Source organism: Furipterus horrens, unplaced genomic scaffold (assembly GCF_987537825.1).
Source record: "Furipterus horrens unplaced genomic scaffold, mFurHor1.1.pri manual_scaffold_11, whole genome shotgun sequence".
Taxonomy (NCBI): Eukaryota; Metazoa; Chordata; class Mammalia; order Chiroptera; family Furipteridae; genus Furipterus; species Furipterus horrens.
Genome location: NW_028327181.1, coordinates 45,139,607 through 45,160,433, shown reverse-complemented (window position 1 = coordinate 45,160,433; position 20,827 = coordinate 45,139,607). Strand labels below are relative to the sequence as shown.

Sequence of the window (20,827 nt, the reverse complement as noted above, 5' to 3'; positions counted from 1 at the left end):
CTGAAAGATAGATTTGTATAAGCAAAACCTGGGAGATTGGATCAAGAGGCAGAGAGAGAGAGAGAGAGAGAGAGAGAGAGATGGCAGAGCGTGGGGAGGGACTGGAATGCTGTTGGTGAAAAGGGTAGTTGGCAATGAACTGGAGCCACTGAGTGATCAAGGGAAGGCTGGGGAAGTTCCTTGGGTCCCAGGGGTGCTGGTTTAATGGGGCGGGGGGGGGGCTGGGTTTTGGAAATTGGACAGGGCAGGGGCAGAAGGAGAAGGATGGGTGGAGCAGAGGGTGTCCCTCTGGTCATTGGTTCCTGCCCTCATGCCACTATCCCCCCTTCAGCTTTACAGACATCCTGTTCGTGACCATCCCCTCCCAGAACATGCTGGAGTTCAACTTAGCCAATGAGAAGGTCATTCTCTTCTCAGCCCGAGCTCATCAGGTCAAGACCCTGGTGGACGACTTCATCCTGGAGCTGAAGAAGGTCAGGGTCTCCCTACAGATGTTTCCCCACCAGGAGCCGAGGGCTCTCCCACCCCAGACACATCCCAACCACACCTGCCTGGGAAGTATGTGTCTGTGTGTGTGTTAGCAGTTGTGTGTGCGCACGTGTGTGTCAGCCACCTGTCCATAGGCTTCCGTGGGCCTTCAGGCCCTTGCACAGGCTGTGCCTTCCACCTGCAGGGCCCTTTGGCCCTTGCCTGCTCCTTCAAAGCCCTCTGCCACGGCCCTCACTGAGGTCGTCACCGCGCCACCCTGCGCACACTGCAGCTGTAGCCCTCGCCCCCCTGCAGTGACGGCACCGCCCACCACTGCCCACTGCAGTGCCATCAGCTCCAACCCCCTCCAGACCAGGCAGCCGCCAGGCAAAGAGCAGGTCCTCTCTGCCTCAGGCCCAGCACCTGGCCTCTGTGGGGAAGCGCTGGGGAGGGAGAGAGGGGGAAGGGCTTGGAGCCCCTCACTCTGCCCTTGGCTATCTCAGGACTCGGACTACGTGGTTGCTGTGAGGAACTTCCTACCTGAGGACCCATCCCTGCTGGCCTTCCACAAGGGCGACATCATCCACCTGCAGCCCCTGGAGCCACCTCGAATGGGTCAGTGCCTTGGGATGGGGGCCGTGGGGGGGGGGGGCTGGGCAGGGGTCTCCCTGGCAATCGCTGACGCAAGCCTGGGCTACAGGCTGGAGTGCCGGCTGTGTCGTCCGCAAGAAGGTCGTGTACCTGGAGGAGCTGCAGCGTCGAGGCCCTGACTTCGGTGGGTGTCCCGGGGCCCCTGTCCAGTTCCAGCACCCCAGGACCTCGAACCTACCATAGAGCTTACCTTGGCTTCATGCATGCACACTGCCTGTGCAGGATGGGGTTCTCAGGCCTCAGAGGGGTCCGGCCTGGCCAGGTCTCCTCAGGCGACGCCTAGTGGCCACCCAGCCAGCCCTCTGCCTGCATATCTGGCTGAAGGGTCTCTGTGGACATTAGTGTTTCCATGCTCGTGCCAAAATGCTGCCCCACTTCCCACGGCAGGGACACCTTCCCTTCCCTGAGCCTCGAGCCTCCTCACCTGCAAAGAGGTGCTTTAGGGAGCAGCCAGGCTACTCAATGATCCCTGGAGGGTCTCTTAGTCCAAGAGGAGACCCTCCTGCTTGCCTCAGACTCCTTCCATGCCCTCTAGGCTGGAGGTTCGGGACCATCCACGGTCGCGTGGGACGCTTCCCTTCTGAGCTGGTGCAGCCCGTGGCTGCCCCCGACTTCCTGCAGCTGCCCTCAGAGCCCAGCCGGGGTCGTGCTGCCGCCGTGGCTGCCGCCGTGGCCTCCACGGCTGCTGCGTGGGAGGTGGGCCGCAGGAGAGAGGTGAGACCTGTGGGACCGGGCTGGTGGGGCGGAGACAGCAAGGGGCCATCCTGACTGGAGGTGGATGGGAACAAGGTCTGCCTGTGGCGGTGGCCAGTCCTGGGCGGGGTGAATCAGATAGGGCTAGCTAGACTTGTGGCCTGTGGGATGTGAGCAGAGATGGTTGGCGGTGTGGCCCAGTAGGGTAGAGAAGGGTGGAGTCAGCAGAAGGGTTATGACCAGGCCCATGTGGCAGGAAGGGGCCAGGGGAGTGGGGCAGAGGTGGAGTGAGGTAAAGCTAAGTTGTGAGGGTGGGGTCTGCTGGGCATGTGGGGGTGTGACCTGGTGGAGAGGGTGGGGGAGATTGAACCGGGTGGATCCACAGGGGGTGTGGGCAGAAGCAACATGAGACCCTCTGCGCCCCTTCAGCGGGGGTTGTGCTGAGTCAGCTCTGATGGAGTGGAGGGGGTGGCAGGTGTGGAGGACAGGCCCTCCTAGCTCCTGCCCTCCTGCAGGGCTCTCCCATCAGGACTGGCTCAGCTGACCGTGGGGAGGACGGCCTGGCTCTCCCACTGCACACAATGCTGGAGTTTGCCGAGAAGTATTTCCGAGACCCCCAGAGGAGACCCCAGTGAGTGGTGACCCCCACCTTGAGGAGGTCCGTGTGGGGCTTCTTGCAGCTGTCTGAGTGGGAGGCCCCACTTCTGTTGAGGGAAAGAGAAACCACCTAGGTGTGAGGCCTACCTGCATCCTCGGCTCCTGGGAGCCTTCCTGCCTGGTCAACTGACATTGGGTCAAAAATATTCCTGTGTAGGAAAGAATGTAGCCACAAGCTCGAGACAAGTGTTCTGCGGTCTACTTCCTGTTGTAGGGATGGCCTCAGGCTGAAATCCAAGGAGGGCCGGGAGTCCAGAACCTTGGAGGACATGCTTTGCTTCACCAAGGTGCCCAGCCCCGGGCCTCAGTTTCCCCATCTGTAAATGGTGATGCAGGCCCCTAGGGGAAACAGCCTTGTCCCCAGAGAGACCCCCCTCTCAGCACCCTGAGTGCCTGAGAGCAGCATCTGTCCTCAGTGTCAGCCTGGCTCCCTTTTCGTAAATTGGACCCTCCTGTCATGAGACAGGACCCACGATGTGGCCCTCCTCTGTTCAGATATGTCCCTCCCCGACGGTGACACCATTTCTCCCCTTACAGACCCCGCTCCAGGAATCCCTCATTGAGCTCAGTGACAGCAACCTCAATAAGATGGCCACCGACATGTTCCTAGGTGTGTGGGTGGGACTGTACCAGGACCCCGGGCAGGTGACATCCAGCACTATCTGACCCCTGCTCATTGCCACTCCTCTGGGCCTCTATACTGCCCCTCCCCCAACTCAGACCTGGCTGCCCCTGGCTGCAGCCTCTCAGAGAGGGGCCTAACCCTGGGGTCCCCTGAGGTGGGTGGGCAGCGAGGGGTCTGGTGGCCTGAGTGGGACAGGTGTTTCCTACAGCTGTAATGCGGTTCATGGGAGATGCCCCGCTGAAGGGCCAGAGTGAACTGGATGTGCTTTGCACCCTCCTGAAGGTCAGTCCAGCCGACTTTGCCAGACACCCAGTTTCCCGGTGTGCACCCCAGAGTTGCAGGACTTTGGGGTGGACCGCTTCTTGTGTGGCCCAAAAAGAAGTGCATCCCACTGGTGGGGAGGGGACGGGAGAAGGGTACCAGCAGATCTCCAAGCACCCACTGTGTTCTTATGTGCCTGGCACGTGGCATGTGAACTGACCTGTCCTCCTACAGCTGTGCAGGGACCACGAGGTTCTGCGGGATGAATGTTACTGCCAAGTTGTGAAGCAGATCACAAACAACACCAGCACCAAGCAGTGAGTGAGCTGGGCCTTTACCTCTGTCTTCCCCTCCCCCACTGTGTCCACGGCCAGGGCATAGTTCAGCCTCCACTTCCCAGGCGTGGCCCTTCCCGGATCCCCTCCCCAGTTCTCTTCCTCACTTGGTAGACAGAGCACGTGTATCTGGAATTGCTTGGTCTGAGACAAGCCACTCCTGCTCTTGGAACTTCAGTTTTCTCTCTCTGCAAAATGGCAGTGATCACGTGTGAATCCAGGTTCTTGGATTCACACATGATCCGTTCAAGCTGGTTCACACAAAAGAGGGCCCAGTAACTGGGAAGTCCAATGCGTGACTTTAGGCAAAGCGAGATCCAGGTGTTACCAAGAAGCAGGTTTTCTCTCTACTCTGGCCCTGCTTTCCTCTGTGCTGGCATCATTCCCAAGCAACACCTCCCATAGATTGCAAGACATGACCCAGCTCAGCAATCCCAGTGAAAGCAAGATGAACCCAATATTTGCAGCAAGAATTGCCAGATCCTGTCTTACTGGCCTGACTTGGTCACACACGTGTTTGTTCCTAAACAAACAGCAATAGTTGTGATTCGATGGATCTAGGTCACATTCTTGTCCCCAAACCAATCACTATAGCCAGAGGGAAGCTAAACTGTAATTTGGCCAGACTTGCCCTGACCGGGTGGTTCAGTGGGTTGGGCGTTGTCCCGCAAAGTGAAAGGTCACCAGTTCGATTCCCGGTCAGGGCACCGGCCTGGGTTGCAGGTTTGGTCCCTGGTCAGGGAGCGAGCAAGAGGCAGCTGCTCGATGTTTCTCTCCCTTTCCTTCTCCCTCCTTTCCCATCTCTCTAAAAATAAATAAATACAATAAATACATTAACTAATTAATAATAATGTGGCTGGACCTGGCTCTCCTGCCCACCTCCACACCACACAGACTTAGGGAGGGGTGGGGGGTTTCCCAAAGGAAGCCTGAGTGTTGTCCCCAGACCCTAGAGGGCCCGACAGTGACACCCTCACGCTGGGGCGTGTGGAGGTGAGCTGCGCTTGCTTAGGAGCGGCACATGGCAAGTGTCCCGAGCATATGCTGCTCTCGTTACCACCGCGCCCCGTCCTGTCCTGATCTCCGCCACCTCCTCCACGTGCTCCCCACCCAGGAATTCCAGAGCCATGCCTCCGTGCTCCTGACCCTCACCCCACCCCGCCACAGGCCTTATGTGCATGGCCTCTGCACAGCCCTGGCAGGGCTCACCCAGCACCTCTCCAGAGACATCCTCCCAGCAAAGGTGTTTCTTTGTGCGTGTCGGGGGCCTCATCCCCTTCCTTCCCTGCCTGCCATTTGGCTTCCCAAGCAGAATGTACCTTCTGCACGGCTCTGGGGACAGCGGCCCTGCTCTCAGCAGGTGGCTCCGAACACCTGCAGAACCCAGGAGCTGCCCGAAAACCGGAGACCTCCAGCCCCAGCCTGGGAGACTCCTGGGTAGCACTCCAAGGCTGTGGCCACCTGTGATGTGTCCTATGTGTGTGTTCTCGCAGGGACAGCTGCCAGCGAGGCTGGAGGCTGCTGTACATTGTGGCTGCGTACCACGGCTGCTCTGAGGTCCTCCAGCCACACCTTGTTCACTTCCTCCAAGATGTGAGCCAGACCCCAGGCCTGCCCTTCCAGGGTGAGGGGCCAGCAGCAAGTGGGGACCATCCTACATGGGTGCCTGGGCAGTGTCACTGAACATCTGTGGAGGTCCCCCAGGGACTGACATGATGGCTACCTGCCTGATGGCAAGGGTGGCATGTCAGAGGAGTTGTTGCTCTGGGTAGGGAGTTCTAGGTGGGCTGAGTGGTGGGAGCAAAGGCCTGGAGGCGGGCAAGCACGGCATGTGGAAGAGGAGGAGCGGGAGCTGGCGAGGCTGACCTAGGGTACTAGGGGAGGCCCTGCTGCTCTGGTCTTTGGAATCCACAAGGGTCTTGAGTAGGTCCAGGCAGGGGTGGGCCCAAAGCTGGCAGCAGGGCCTTGGCCTTTCCCTCCTTGGAGCATGGAGGACAGAGGCTGCTCCTCAACCTCATTTCTAGCCTTGTTGCCATAGCAATTCCCAGGTCCCCCTAAGAAGGGCCAAGGCCCCTGTGGTCACCACAGTAGCTGTGAAAGAGACAGGGGAGCTCTCTCTCTCCCCCTCTGAATCCTCCTCTTTGATTTGATTAACAAACACTCCCAGGTTCAGAAGTGAGTAGGCCCAGCTCTTGAGGAAGAGCTCCCAGAGCTGGGAGGGCCGCTGAACATGCCCTGCCCCTCCAGGCGCAGCACACTGCCTGTCAGAGAACAGGGGAAGCAGCTGAAGGAGGCCCCTGCACTGGGGCCCTGGGGGAGGGAGGGCTGTTGGCAGGGGCACCGCCACATCACCATAGTCACACAGTCTATTGCGGGCAGGCCCCCCCGGTCAACAGCTCACGGGAACAGCTATTTCCAGGGCTCATAAGTAGCCAAGGGAACTGTGGACTGAATGAAAGGCCTTAACCATATAGGATGTGGGTTCGAATTCAGCACTTATACTCCAGCCCTTGACCTTGGGCAAATCACAGCCCCTCTCTCCACTGTTTCCTCAACTATCAATTGGACAGTCAGAGCTTGTCCCACTGGCTGTGCAGGCTCATGGTTGGTGGCCAGGGGGGCCTCTTTCTCTTGCTGCCTACCCTGACCAAGGCCTTGACTCTGTCTTTGTAGGACTCGCCAAGGCCTGTGAGCGGAACCTGCAGAAAACCTTGCGCTTTGGTGGGCGTCTGGAGCTCCCCAGCAGCATGGAGCTTCGGGCCCTGCTGGTGAGTGTGCAGTGGGGTGGGGGTCGGGGTGAGCAGGAGAGACCCTGTTGTGCGTTCACGTGTGCGCAGAGGGGCCCTGTCCAATCCAGGTGCACAGCTGCTACTGCCTGTGCCTGTCCTGGGCCTCTGGGCTTAGGGACTCCTATGGGAGGGGACGCGGCTGGCCCAGATCCCACAACTCAGCCTGTCCTGTCTCCTCACAGGCAGGCCGCAGCTCTAAGAGGCAGCTCTTCTTCCTCCCCGGAGGCCTTGAACGCCATCTCAAAATCAAAACGTGCACCGTAAGTGAGGGGATGTTTCCAGCAGGCTGCCACTGGAGGGGCAGGGACACCCCAGTGTTCAGAGTAGACCCCCAAGGGTACTGAGCCCCTCACAGCCTCTCAAGGCAGGTCTTATTTCTCAGAAGAGCAGACTGAGCCTTGGGAAGGTGGGGCTTGCAGCTCAGGGCCAGACTGCAAGTAAGGGACAGACCTGCGCCTCTCAGACTCCAAAGCGGTGCCCCCTCCCTGCGCGAGGCTGATTCTCAGGGACCTCAGAGGGTCCTCACCTGTGTGCAGAGGGCCGGAGAAACTCTGCACTGGGCCTCCTGCCTGCGTGGGCCGGGGCCACAGAGGCCATCTCGGCTGGCCTCCCCACTCCTCCCTCCCCCAGGTGGCGCTGGATGTGGTGAAGGAGATTTGTGCTGAGATGGCTCTGACGCGCCCTGAGGCCTTCGATGAGTATGTCATCTTCCTTGTCACCAACCGAGGTGAGTGGCCAGGAGGACCAAGCACACTCGTGCCCACCACGTGGTCTGTAGGGTCCGGGTTAGATGCCACTTCCTCCCAGAAGGCCCTCAACCCCCACGAGGAGGGGCCTTTCTGTGCACCGAGCACCCCTTGCCCTTGGTCTGTCCCTCTCTGCTCCATTGTGCGTAAGTCTGTCTCGCCTACCAGACCGGGAGTTTGTGGAGGACGGGCCCTCTCTGATCCCTCCCTCTGCGGCTCAGAGCCTGCTCAGTGGACCCTGCCCTCAAGGAGCCCCCATCCTAGGAAGGTTTCCCTTCAGAGATCCCAAGTCCTGGAACCCAGAGATGCAAGCATTTTTCCTGCCACTTATGCCTTAATACTTATTGGTCATAAGAGCTCCTCCCATGGTTTCACTAGATCTTTTTCATGTGGCCCAAAGCCCCTTCCATCTGCTATCCTCCTACTCTAGACCATGGTCCAGTTTGCCACCAGCTGGTCGACTCCATCCGCTCCAACCAGTTCGCCCCACTGCCACCTCGACCCTGAACCACATGTCTGTCCACGGCCCTGCCTGCCTCAAGTCCAGCCCAGAAATGATGGGGGGCGGGGAGGGGGGAGAAGGCATGACAAAACAGTGCTAATAACTGACATTTAGGGAGCAGATACTGTGTCCCAAGCACAGTTCAAAGCATTTAGTTCTGTCCTCTCCTTTAATCCCCACAACAACCCTATGCAATGGAGACCATTATCCCCACTGATAGATGGGGAAACCGAGGCTGACAGAGGGTGTAGTGGTTTCCTAGTGCTGCTGTCACAAATCACCACGTACCTGGGGGCTTAAAACAACCCTTGTTTAGCCCTGGCTGGTGTGGCTCAGTGGATTGAGTGCCGGCCTGCAAACCCAGAGGTAGCAAGCAGGTTTGCTTCCCAGTCAGGGCACATGCTTGAGTTGCAGACCAGGTCTCCAGCTGGGGGCGTGCAAGAGGCAGCTGACTGATGTATCTTTCGCTCATTGATGTTTCTCTCCCTCTCTCTCCTTCCCTTCTCTCTAAAAATAAATAAACAATATCTTGCCCTGGCTGGTGTGGCTCAATGGATTGAGCACCAGCCTATGAACCAAAAGGTCGCAGGTTTGATTCCTGGTCAGGGTACATGCCTAAGTTGGGGGCATGCAAGAGGCAACAGATTGATGTTTCTTTCCTTCTCTTTCTCTCTCCTTTCCTCTCTCTCTAAAAATAAATAAAATCTTTAAAAAAACCCAAAATATTATATATATTAAAACAACAACAACAACCACCCTCATTTACTATCTTACAGTTCTGGAGGCCAGAGGTCCTAAAATCAGTGTCATGGGACTGGTCCCTTTGGGTGGCTCTAGGGGAGGAACTATCTTCTTGCCCTTTCCAGCTCGTAGAGGCCACCAGCATTCCTTGGCCCATGGCCCTTCTTTGATCTTAATCCATCTGTCTCTCTCCTCTCCCTCCTCCTTCTTACAAGGACCCTTGAGATTACATTGGGTCTACTTGGATAACCTAGCATAACTCAAGACCCTTAACTTAATAACTTCTGCCAAGTCCCTTTTGCCATGAAGGTAACATCTTCACAGGTTCCAGGACATGGATGTCTTTGGGGAAGGGCCATTAATCATCCTGCCATGAAGCTTAAGGGACTTTCCTAAGGTCACACAATTGGGATTTGAACCCAAGCAGTCTGGCTCAAGAGTCTCCCCCTCTCACTTTTGTCCATTTTTACTGAAGGTGCAGGACAGGGAGCAGAAATGTCAGTGCAGAAAATAAAAACTGAAGCCTCTCCTGCAGACTCAGACCCACTCAGTGCCAGACCCCAGTCCCCCACTCCCACACCCCCCAACCCCCGGCCAACTGCCCCTTCAGGAGCCCAGCAGGGGTCTCTCCTGAAGGAGTTCTGCCAGAAGGCATCCATGGGTCTCATGATCTGAGGCCTACCGTACTTCTCGTTGTCCCTGACCTCCTCTGCAAACAGACTAGGCCTTCCCTGAGCGTAACCCAGAACACTTCCATCGATCTGACGGGCTGCGGCTTTGAATGTGAGGTATTCCCATCTGTGGTCATCAGCATCGCACAAACACAGGCGTCCTGTTCCATAACATGCTCTCCTTCCCTGAGCCTGCCATGTCCCAAAGCAAGCAGGGGCTTCCCTGAGGCGATGCTTGCGTGGGTGGCCGGTTGAGGTGTGCGCACACATGTCCCACACAGCTGACTCTGGCTCTCTGCAGGGCAGCACGTGTGCCCGCTCAGCTGCGGCACCTACATCCTGGACGTGGCCTCAGAGATGGAACAGTTGGATGGCGGCTACATGCTCTGGTTCCGGCGTGTGCTCTGGGATCAGCCACTCAAGTTTGAGAACGAGCTATACGTGACCATGCACTATAACCAGGTCAGCACACGTGGACCACTCTGATGCTCCGGCACGTTGCAGCCTCCCCACCAGGACTGTGAGGCCAAACCTCACGGTCCTGGCGTTTGAGGCCTCCATGATTCAGGTGGTCCCCGCTGACATTTCCAGCCCCAGTGCCTCCGCTCCCCTGCATGGTCTCCTCGGAGGGATCCAGTGAGGTTGCCCTCACTGCTTAATTCTCAGACCACTGCCTGGCCTGGCTGGCCTGCATCTCTGCTGGTCTAAGTGCCCCCAGCAAGGCTGCCCCAAACAGTGCCCCTCTCATGAGGGCTCTGTCACTTCCCCTTTTCTCCTGACTTGTCTCCCGGTCGAGCACATGGCCTGCCCTCTCTCAAAGGCCTGGACAGGCCTTGACTGACACTGTTATTTTTACCTCTGTGTTATTCCCCTCTGATACTTGGTCCTCTAAGTCAGGATCCTGGGGTCTACAAACTCTTTTTCTCCCCTCCTATGCTAACATTTGTGGAAGTGCTTGGACAGAGAATGTGTTGTGTTTTTTTTTGTTGTTTTGTTTTGTTTTTGTGTGTGGAACTGGTGGCAAAGCTGCAAATACAGTCACTTGGCTTTTGTGGCCACATGGTGTCGCTGTTGCCAATGACCCCGCACAGTCCACTACAGTGGCCAGCAGCGTCCCTTGGAAAGTTGTTAAAATGCTGACCCCCTCACCCCAAGTCTTGCCCCATATCTAGTGAATGAGAGTCTGGGTGTGCAGTCCATGACTGTTTTAGTGACTCAAGCCTGTTCAGTTTTCAGTAACCCCAGCCCAGCAGACACCCACGCACTACTGTGTGGAGGCCCACTTTCCCCAGGTCGCTGTGGGGACTCCCCAGCCCCTGTGACTGAGTGCTCCAGCGCGTGCCTGTCTGCAGACACTCATGGAGTGCCCCCCATAGGTGCTGCCTGACTACCTGAAGGGCCTCTTCAGCAGCGTGCCAGTCCGCCGGCCCAGCGAACAGCAGCTGCAGCAAGTGTCCAAGCTGGCTTCGCTGCAGCACCGGGCCAAGGACCACATCTACCTGCCCAGTGTGTGAGCACCTGCCCATCCATCAGCCCCCCACCTCCCATTCCTCAGAGCTGCATCCCAGGCCCCATGCACCCCGCTTGCACCAGCAGGCTGTCTGGGGAGGGGCTGGCCTGCCCCCAGGGCTGAAGTCCTACAACTCGCCATATAGCTGAGACGCCTCCTCCTCCCACAACAGGTTGTTTCCAGCTGGTATTAATAGTTCAGAGCAAATTTAATGATACAAAGGCTTTCAGTACATGGCCATGCAGAAGTATTTGGCCACAGAAACGTTCACCATGGTGCGTGTCCAACAACAGGGCGTTCCTTAAGTAAACCCTGGGGTGCTAGGCAGCCTTTACACTGATGTTCTCAGAGAGGCAACCAATCAGTCCTTCTTAGACTTGGTCTCAGGACCTTTCTACTATCTAAAAATAGGACCCTGAAGAGCTTTGGTTTATGTGGGTTTTATCTATTGATATATTTACCATATTCAAAGTTAAAACCGAGAAACAATTTAAAATATTGATTTATTAATTAATTTAAAAGTAAGGATAATATGTGACATCTTATTATAATAACTATGATATTATATAAGAAATAATTATAATACAAATAATATAAACTAACATCACATGTTAATATAAATAACTTACGAAAAACACTATTTCCTAAAAACATTTAGTGAGAAGAGTGGCCTGTTTTACACTATGTAAATCTCTTTCTCCTCTGGTTCACTGGAAGACCTCTGCACCCTCACACGGGCTCCTGCCGTCAGCCTGTGTGGTCTTATGTCATGTAGCCCCTGGCCAACCCCACTGTGCACTAGTGAGAGAGCAAGAGGGGAAAGCACATGACATCGTAGTGCTATTATGGAAGTGTCTTTGACCTCCGAGACCCTCAGCCCCACTTTGAAAGTCCCTGGTGTGAATAATAGTAAGATAACGTAGGTTCAGTGCATGTCCTAGTGCTCATAATGCAGTGAGGGCCCAAGATGTAAAGCTCTTTTATGCTATAGTTTTCAGCAAAAACACAGGAAGCACATAAAAGTGTAATCCCAATCCTGGATAAAAATGATCATTGAGTTCTTATTTTTTGCAAAGCATTCTGTATGCATTATCTCAGCTAATCTCCCCAACTGCACTTTATTTTCCCCTTATACAGATGAGGAAACTGAGGCCCAGAGAGGTTATATGGCTTACCGAAGCTTACCAAGCTAATAGGTGTGGGGAGGACCAGGATGCAGATGTGGGGAGGCTGAGTCCAGATGCCAGGCTCTTACCCCAGCCGTGCAAGAAAGGAAAGATGTGCTGGTGGGGGGTGTCTCTTGGGGAAGGTGGTGCCCTGATTTTCTCCCAGCCCTCCCCAGTATGTAGACCAGGGTCGCTGGGACTGGCTGGAAGTGCTATTGGTCTTTTCCAGATGTCCCAAGGCAGAGGAGCTGCCCTGAGGAAGCCAGCATGTCAGAAGGGACTAGAGTGGGGATGAGGGGCTGATGGCCCTGCAAGGGGGAGTCACAGGATTCCTCTGCCCCATAATCTGACCAGTGCTGGTGGTGGCTTTGCACACCCTGGTATTGCCACCTGCCACTCTGTCCTGTGCTTCTCACCTCTCTGGCCTGGGCTTCTCCTTGTGGGTAGGCACTACAAAGCAAGAACCTGCCGTGGATTCAAGTCTCAGCCCCCTGACTCAGACTCACTTGGTTACTGTGTGACCTTGGACCAGTCAGTGAACTTCTCAGAGCCTCAGTTCCCTCATCTTCAAACAGGAAGCCTAGTGGTTCTGGCCAGCAGTTATTGAGCCCCTGCTGTGTGCCAGGGTACTGTGTGAGCACTTTATACCCACCTGCAGCCCCCCTGCACTCCCCAGTGTTTAGCCTTCCAAGAAGGTGCAAGGATCCCATCCGTTTTGCACACGGCCTGCAGTGCGTACTAAGTGAGACCGTGTGCAGAGCTCATGTGCTGGCAGGTGCTCAGGACCACTTTGCCCTCCACGTGCAGGCGGGAGGTCCAGGAGTACATCCCGACCCGGCTCTACCACACCGTGGCCGGCTCAACCTGGCTCAACCTGGTCATCCAGCACCGGCAGCAGACGCAAGCGCTCAGCCCCCACCAGGCCCGTGCCCAGTTTCTGGGTAAGAGTCCAGAGCTGGGGGAGACAGCCATGTGGGCTTTGCTGGGGAGGGGGCTGTGGAGGGTGGAGATGGAGGCCCCCTTTCCTTTGCGTGAAGGCATTTTTGGTGTTAGTGAAACTGAGCTGCTTGGAGAGGACACCTGTCTCACCAGGGCACTGCCTAGACTCTGGGTGGCCCTGGCAGAGAGAGCTGGCAGTCAGGGAGAAGAGCCACAAGTGGAGGCGGGGGCAGAAGGTGCCGAGGCAGGCCTCTGGGAGAGGCTGGAGGAGCCTGGGGGACAGAGGACTCCAGCTGGCCGCAGCAGGGCAGATGAGGGCCGTGGCTGTCACTGATGAGCCTCTCACACTGACTGTGCCTCTCCTACCCCAGGCCTCCTCAGCGCCTCCCCCATGTTTGGCTCCTCCTTCTTCTTCATCCAGAGCTGCAGCAACCTTGCTGTGCCGGCCCCCAGCATCCTTGCCGTCAACCAGAATGGCCTCAACTTCCTCAGCGTTGAGACCCACGTGAGTGGCCTCAGCCTGCTCAGCGCTCCCCTCCTCCTCTGAGCCCTACCCCTCAGAGGTGCTGAGATCTCCAGTGGTGGAAGCCCACCCAGCTCCACCATTTACACCTGTGTGACCTTGGGCACATCTCCACACCTCTCTGAGCCTTGTTTCCTCATCTGGAATGTGGGAATGATAGCACCCACCCCATGGGGCTGTTGTGAAAGTAAAATGAGGTAAAACACATGCTAAACACTCATAGAGTGTCTTAATCAGCCCAGGCTGCCATGACCAAGTACCATAGACCGGGGGCTTCAGCAGCAGAAGTAAACTGTAATTGTCTCTCCATTCTGAAGGCTGGAAGTCCAAGACCCAGGTGCTGGCAGGGTTGGCCTCCTCTGAGCCCCTTGTCCCCGGCTTGTGCATGGCTGTCTTCTCCTTGTCTTCCCATGACCTGTCCTCTGCATGCACATTTCTGGTGCCTTTGTTTTGTTCAGATTTCCTCTTCTCATAAAGACACCAGCCAGGTTGAGTTGGGGCCCGCTCTGATGGCCTTATTTTACCTGCATCACCTCTTTAAAGGCCCTGTCTCCAAACACAGTCACATTCTTGAGGTTGGGGGTTTAAGGCTTCCACACATGGGTCTGGGGTGACACAATTAAGTCCATAACCGACAGGACCTGCTACCCCCCTTTTTCAGTTCTTCCAGAAGTGGACCTTGACATGAAGACAGGGCAAGTGACTTATCTGGAGGTCATTCAGGAAGCACTGGAGGGAGCGAGGGGGTCCGGAGGGAAGCTCGCACGCTGTGGGCTAGGCATGCTAGCAAGCAAGTGCTGCTGTGGCAAGTGCCACTAGTCCAGCTGGGAGATGGCGTGGAATGCACCCCACAGAGGACACCCTCTGGCCTGCTGTCTAGCCACTGTGTTCCCATCTGCCATTAGTCTAGGCATTAACTCTCATATCTCCGGCTTTCCCTGTATGTGCTCTGAGTTTGCTCCTGGAGCTAGAAAGAAAGCTCCAAAGAGGTGTAGGTGTTAAGAAGCAGCTTTGATGTGAAGGTGGGAACACCACCAACATTTACGGTGCCCCTGCACCCTCAGGATTTAGAGGGGTGCCTGGCACTTTGTAGACGTATGCATGAACATGTATTGAATCAGTTTTACAGGTGAAGTCCAGAGATAAAGTGATGACTTGCTCTAAGTCACTGGGGAACTTGTACTCGAACCGGGGTGCCCTGCCTTCTATTGATCTGGTCTGCAGGGGTGGGGCAAGGGCTGTTAAGACTGTCCCACGCAAAAGCCTGTCTGCCCCTTCCCCCACAGGAGCTGATGGTGAAGTTCCCCCTGAAGGAGATCCAGTCAACATGGACCCAGCGGCCCACAGCCAGCTCCAGTTACCCCTACGTGGAGATCCTGCTGGGGGATGTGGCAGCCCAGTGCACCATGCAGCTGCAGCTGGAGCAGGTGGGCCCTGCCCCAGCACCCAGGCCTCGTCACCCAGCCCCTCACTCCCTTCTTTCACTCACCAGGCTCTTCTCTGTGTCTGGCTCCGAGATAGGTCTGCCCCTGGCTGGGCCACAGGAAACACCCTGCCCAGGGCAGAGGACAGAACTAGCCCAACACTGCATAGACTGCAGGTCGTTAGAGTGGTCTCCCAGCGCAGTCTGGGTGGTGGGGTCATGGGAAAGGGCCCAAGCTGTTTGCAGAATAGTGAGGAGTTTGCTAGGGAACTGGGGAGACACAGCGAGGGCAGGAGAGGTCTTGAAGGTCCTTGAATGCCAAGCTAACAACGTGGGCCTTTCTTTCCCCCAAGGGCACTAGAAGGTAGGTGAATGGGCAGTGGCACCAGGGCTAAGGCTTGGAGATAGATTATGGGGCCTGGGATTGAGGGTAGAGAGGATGGGGTTCCCACGTGACACACAGGGAAACAGGCCCGCCTGCCCTGTCCCTGCTCATAGTTGCAGCAACTGTGGCTGCTCTGTAAGAGGCATGACTGACCGCTAGGCTTCTGCCCAAGTGTCAAAGCTCCCTGGGGGGCGGTGGTAGGACCAGAGTTCTTACCCCTCTGAAAGAGGATTTAGGCTTGAAGATGGGGCCGAATTGGGGCTGGTTGCCCAGGACAACGCCCTCCCACTGGGGCCTGGCTGAAAGGAGCTGATTTCCCACAGCAAGAAAGAGGGACTCCCACTGCCCCAGCCCTGACTCTGAGGGACAGGACAGAACAGAGCCTCTCTGGCTCTCTGTGCTCCTTGGAGAATCTGCACCTCAGGACCAGGCTCCCCAGTCTGCTTCCCACTGTATCCCAATTCTCCTGCCAAAGTCACAGTTCTGGCCTTACCCTCTGGCCCAGTCTGCTTCCCAAAACCCTCCTCTGTGAGCTCCCACCACAGTGAACCTGCTTCCTTGTACCTGCTGACCACCTGCTCCTTCTTTGTTTCCTTTCCTGGTGCCTCCTCCCTGGACTGCCTCTCAATGTTGCTGAGTGTGGGCCTCTCCCCCAACACTCCCTCTAGCACTGAGACCTCCAAAACCATTTGCTGTGACAGTCCCCATATTCCTGTTTCCTGCCCTGATGCCCTCAAGCATCTCCCTTGGAGACCAGCAGGCCTCTCTAGCTTTCCTCCCAACTCTCCCAGGCACTCAAGCCTCCATCTTAGGAGCCCTCCCCATCCCTGCACCCTCCTCTCATGATCTCTGTGACCCTCTGCTCTCACCCCTCACCCCAGCTCCGTGAAGACAAGATCGCCCCCCCTTCCTGCCCAGACCCTTTGTACTCACTGTCGCTTCCACCTGGAATGCTTGCCCCACCCCCACGCCCATTCATCACAGGGCTCCCTCCATTTATTCTACTTTCATCACAAACATCACCTCTTTCTAGAAGGCTTTTCTGAACCTGCTCCGTGATAATCCTCTTTCTGCCTTCGTGGCCCTTACTCTGGCTTGCAAATCATTTGGTTATTTATGTCTTGTCTGTGTCCCCCACCAGAATGTCAGCCACAAAAGGGCAGGGCTGTGTCCCTCTTGTTATCCCTAACACTGTGCCTGGCCCAGTAGATGCTCAGTAAGTGGGTGGATGGACTGATGGAAGCTTTTTTGGCTTCTCCAATTCCTCGCAGCCCCGCCGACCTCTTTATGTTGTCACCTCTGCCTCTCGCATGTATGTGTGGCGGGGCGGGGGGCACATTCATTCCTTTGAGCGTCATTCAGAACCACTGAGCATCTCTAGGTAGCAGGCTCTGCACTGTGTCTGCAGGGATATTGAAGTGACCAAAACCCCCTCAGGACTGGCTCTTACCAAGCCCCAAATTTCATGAGGGAAACATATCAAAGAAATTCTCCAATAAAGCATGATGCTCAGTACTGAGAAGGTGTACTTGAGCTACCTTGGAGGTCATCAAGAAGGCTTCCAGGAGGTAGTGATGTCTGGGCGCAGTGTTGATGCAGCCCACAGACCTGGCAGGCTGTGTGAGGGGATCCTGAGCATCCCTGCTTCTTACTGAGCCTCAGTTTCCACCCCTGGCAAGTAGGGCAATAATTCCAGTGAGGTCTGGAGCACGGCAGCATGTGGGCAGAAGTGGCTGGAAGGGAAGACCCCCATCGTGTTCTCTCTGACCTCATTAGCTGAGGTGGCCCCCAGGGCAGGAGAGGCACAACTAACCTCAGCCAAAAGCAGTTCAGGGTGCAGCTGTGGGCCTCCTCCCACCTGGGTTCAAGTCCCCACCATCTACCAGCCGTGAGGTCTGGGGTAAGTGGCTTCATGGCTCTGGCCCGTTTCCTCACCAGTGGAATGGGATCTAAGAGTGTCTGCCTCATAGGGACACTGTGGGGACTAGCAGGGGTAGGACACAGGACTCAGGGGTAGTAGTCAGGACAGTGCCTGGCACACAGCTGCCACTCATTTCTGCCCCCTCTGAGCAGCTCCTGCTGGCCAGGGCATTCCTGGGGGGATTCCAGTTGCCTGTGGTCTGAGAACCACACTCACAGATGGATTTTCCACCATTCTCTGCTGCCCCCCCACACTTGGGAGCCCTGAGGCTGGGTCACCCCTTATTCTGGGTTGTGGGTGCCAGGTGGTAACCATGGCAACACATAGTTAGAAACTTACCATTTATGGACTGGATTAATATTTCTTAAAATCTAAATGATTTACACAAAATAAAATCCCATGGAATCCTCACCACAGTTCTGTGGTGCAGGCCCTGGTAAATTGAGACCCTAGAGATGAGGCCACTGAGGCTCAGAGAGAAGTAACTGACTCTAGGTTACGTAGGTCACACGCAGCAAAGCTGGCAGGTGCTCTTGGTCTCCTGCCTGCTTTCCCCTTCCACCCCAAGGCCCAGCAGCCCTCCGGAATCCAGTTGGGCCCTGGGAGAGTTGGGGAGGCTGGCCTCCGCCTCTCTCACAAACCACACCTCACCCCAAGGTGAGAGCTGGGGAAGTGATGGCAGTCTGCGGAAGCGTGAACTCTCACTGTCTCTCCTGCAGGGCCTGGAGCTGTGTCGTGTGGTGGCTGTGCATGTGGAGAACCTGCTCAGTGCCCGGGAGAAGCAGCTCACATTGCCCCCCAGTGAGATCACGCTGCTCTGACCCAGCCCCCAGCCCTGCAGCTGCCCTCTCAGAAGGTTTGCTCCGTGGCCCAGGGGAGTTACTGGGTCTCTCTGGGCCAGTGACCCCTGTGAGGGCCAGAACCTTGGGGGAGACCAAGAGGTGGTAGGAGGAATGACCCAACCCCCCAGGAAGCCAAGACCCATCTAGAGTTGGGATGGAGTCAAAACATGCAACCTTGGGTCAGATAGGAGGAACTTTCATAGGCTGCCCATGGATCCTCCTGCCACATATACACTGCAGGCCCTGCCTGACTCCCACCTGTGGCAGGGAAGTCCCAAACCGATGGCCTGGATGAACTGAACTTTGCCTTTGGTTTGATGGGTCTGATGTTCAAATTTGCTCCACATCACAGCCCCTCACCTTTCTTCCTTGGGTGCCCCCTGCATTGCCACTCAGCTTGGATTCATAACCGTTGGTCATTCCTGACCAAATAAGAGATGCACCTAACCCTAGCTGGTGTGGCTCAGTGGATTGAGCGCCAACCTGCAAACCAAAGGGTCGCTGGTTCGATTCTGTCAGGGCACATGCCTGGGTTGTGGGCCAGGTCCCCAGTTGGGGGAGTGTGAGGCAACCACACGTTGATGTTTTTCTTTCTCCCTCCCTTCCCCTCTCTCTAAAAATAAATAAAATCTTAACTACAACAAAAAGATGCATCTGCCCTCCATTTCTTCAAGTTGCTGAGTGGTTGGAAAACAAATCTGAGGGAGGAGGCAGGAGTTGGAGGCCTAGTTATGCCCAATTCACTGCCCATGAACAGAACTTCCAGCAGAGACATTGGTCCTTACCTCTCCCTGCAGACCCGTGTCCCCACTCCATAGTGCTAGGATAGCTCCAACCCCACACCCCCATCCCTGGTTGGGCCACACAGGGTTCAGCAGTGGTATAGTGGAGAGAGGTTTCATGTCAGGGGCTAGGTGGGGAGAAGTCTGGGGAAGAGCTTGCCAGAGAATAGGACTTGGCTGTTGGGTTTTGAAGGATGAGTAGAAGTTTGTTAGGAATAGATAGACTGGAGGGGAATGAACATCCCAGAGAAAATTGTGTTTGCTCCCTACTATATCCCCCAGAGCCTAGGACAATGCCTGACACAAAGTAGCACTTAAAAAATACTTGTCACATGAATAAAAGAATGAACGAATACTGATGGAAAGTGCTGGTATTTTTTGGAAACTGTGGGAGAGGGGAGCACTAGACTTGGGAGAGGAAGTCTGGATAAGTATGTGGGGGCATAATTGGTTGGAGCTGTGGTATCAGAGGAAGATTTATTTATTCATTACCTATTAAGCACCTACTGTGTACTAGACAAATGCTAGGAACTGGGAGTTGCTCAGTTAAGCTATAAATCAGGACAAAGCCTGTAAGTGGGAATTAACTGGGTGATAAGGGGAGGAAACAGCATGTGCAGGGACCCTGAAGTGGACCTTACTAGTGGCAGGACTTGAGACTGGCAGCTGGCAGAGGTGGAGTAGTTAAGGCTTTGCAGACTATGTAGGACTTTCTCCCAAAAACCATGAAGAGCCTTCAAAGCTTTTTTCCAATGGGGCTGGGGCAATCTGCTGAGATTGTATTTTGAAAAGGTCATTCTGACCACAAAGCAAGTGCACGTAGGAGGCAGGGAGACCGGGGGGAGGCTGCTGCCTTGTCAGCTCGGAAAATGGTGTAGACACTCGTGGTGGTGACAGGCCTCAGGAGAAGTTAACTTGGGAGAGATTTCGGAGGCCCAATGGGCAGGACTGGGGATCCATCAGGCCATGCTGGGGCAGGGAGGGTCAAGGAAGAGGTACCACAGGAATGTCCCACTTTCACCACTGCCTCAGGTTGGCTTCCCCCAGAAGCAGCCCTAGGAGTCCAGTGAACAGAGCTGACCAGAGAGGTGAGGGAAGTGGGGAAAGAGCCATAAAGGCAGTAGGTCTGCCCAGGTGTGAGGCAAGAGGACTTCTGGATTTCAGAATATGAGTAGGATGAATGAGGGAAGCCACCTGGAGGTGGACCCTTCACACCAAGCCTTCCCAGCAGATGCGCATGGAACTGAGAGAAGTGTCCTGGCCAAACCCTGGCCAGACTGCGGATTTGGGAGCTAAATAAGTGACTGAGATCTCAGTTTTGGGTGCTTTGTTACAGAGCATGGGGTAAGCAAAACACCAGAGCTCTTGGATTTCATTTCAGGACCTGGGCCTTAAGGCATAACGCTCATGTTTTAACAGCTGTTCTGGTGACTCTGGTGGCATCAGAGAGTTGAACCCTCTTCAGAGGAGGTAACAATCCTCGTAAGGCAGAGAGGAGTCAAACCCTGCTGTGTCCCCCAGACTCTCCCTCCTGGCCCCCCCTAACCTGAGCCAAGACCTAGAAAGATAGGAACTCCAGGTTAATTGGGGAGATCCAAAGCAGAGGGGACCAAGCCCAGGGTTTACAGCCTACCACGGGGTGAGAACAATACAGGACAAATGTCTGGGTCACATGGGAGCCTGAGACAGTCAACTGGTGAAGGCTTGGGATCCCAAATTGGTATAGCAAGATGCACCGTATCTGCATGCTAAAAATAATGGGAAGGACCCTCTATGTGTGACATGGGGCTGGACTTGGCCAGGTTCAGTGTCCCCATATTCACCACCCTGGTCTTCCCCTGCACAGAGGTCCCTCCTTCTGCCCAGGACCCTCAAGACTCTTCAAAAGATCTTGGGTTGGTAGTTAAAAGGCCTAGGCTGTGGACCCAGAAAGGCCTGTGTTCAAATTCCACATATGGATGCTGATTTGCTGTATAGCATTTTGCAAGTACCCGGCAGGGGGCTTGGAGACCACGTCCAGGGTCTCAAGTGTCCAGAATTCCCCATTCCACAGGTCCTGCTGTTCTGGCCTTGACAAATCACTACACGACAACCTCCGCCTCCCAACAGGGACTGGTAGGACCCTCAGCTTAGATGCAGAAACTGAGGCTCAAGGTTAGCAATCCCCTCTGCCTAACACACATGACTCCACTTCATC

General features: G+C 55.6%; 1 protein-coding gene across 1 annotated transcript in view; it reads left to right on the top strand.

Moving 5' to 3' along the window:
- The window catches only part of MYO15A (myosin XVA), a 51,435-nt gene extending 32,985 nt beyond the window's left edge, over nt 1–18,450 (top strand). The window contains exons 47-65 of the mRNA XM_090291229.1: nt 332–473; nt 972–1,083; nt 1,169–1,243; nt 1,655–1,833; nt 2,328–2,443; nt 2,684–2,756; nt 3,007–3,079; nt 3,303–3,376; nt 3,590–3,672; nt 5,184–5,314; nt 6,364–6,458; nt 6,662–6,739; nt 7,110–7,206; nt 9,441–9,601; nt 10,516–10,649; nt 12,623–12,756; nt 13,126–13,259; nt 14,564–14,704; nt 17,726–18,450. Coding sequence (XP_090147355.1) covers nt 332–473; nt 972–1,083; nt 1,169–1,243; nt 1,655–1,833; nt 2,328–2,443; nt 2,684–2,756; nt 3,007–3,079; nt 3,303–3,376; nt 3,590–3,672; nt 5,184–5,314; nt 6,364–6,458; nt 6,662–6,739; nt 7,110–7,206; nt 9,441–9,601; nt 10,516–10,649; nt 12,623–12,756; nt 13,126–13,259; nt 14,564–14,704; nt 17,726–17,827 — 2,134 coding nt within the window. The 3' untranslated portion in view covers nt 17,828–18,450. The remainder of the gene's footprint in view (nt 1–331; nt 474–971; nt 1,084–1,168; nt 1,244–1,654; nt 1,834–2,327; nt 2,444–2,683; nt 2,757–3,006; nt 3,080–3,302; nt 3,377–3,589; nt 3,673–5,183; nt 5,315–6,363; nt 6,459–6,661; nt 6,740–7,109; nt 7,207–9,440; nt 9,602–10,515; nt 10,650–12,622; nt 12,757–13,125; nt 13,260–14,563; nt 14,705–17,725) is intronic.
- Nucleotides 18,451–20,827: the final 2,377 nt, after the last annotated feature.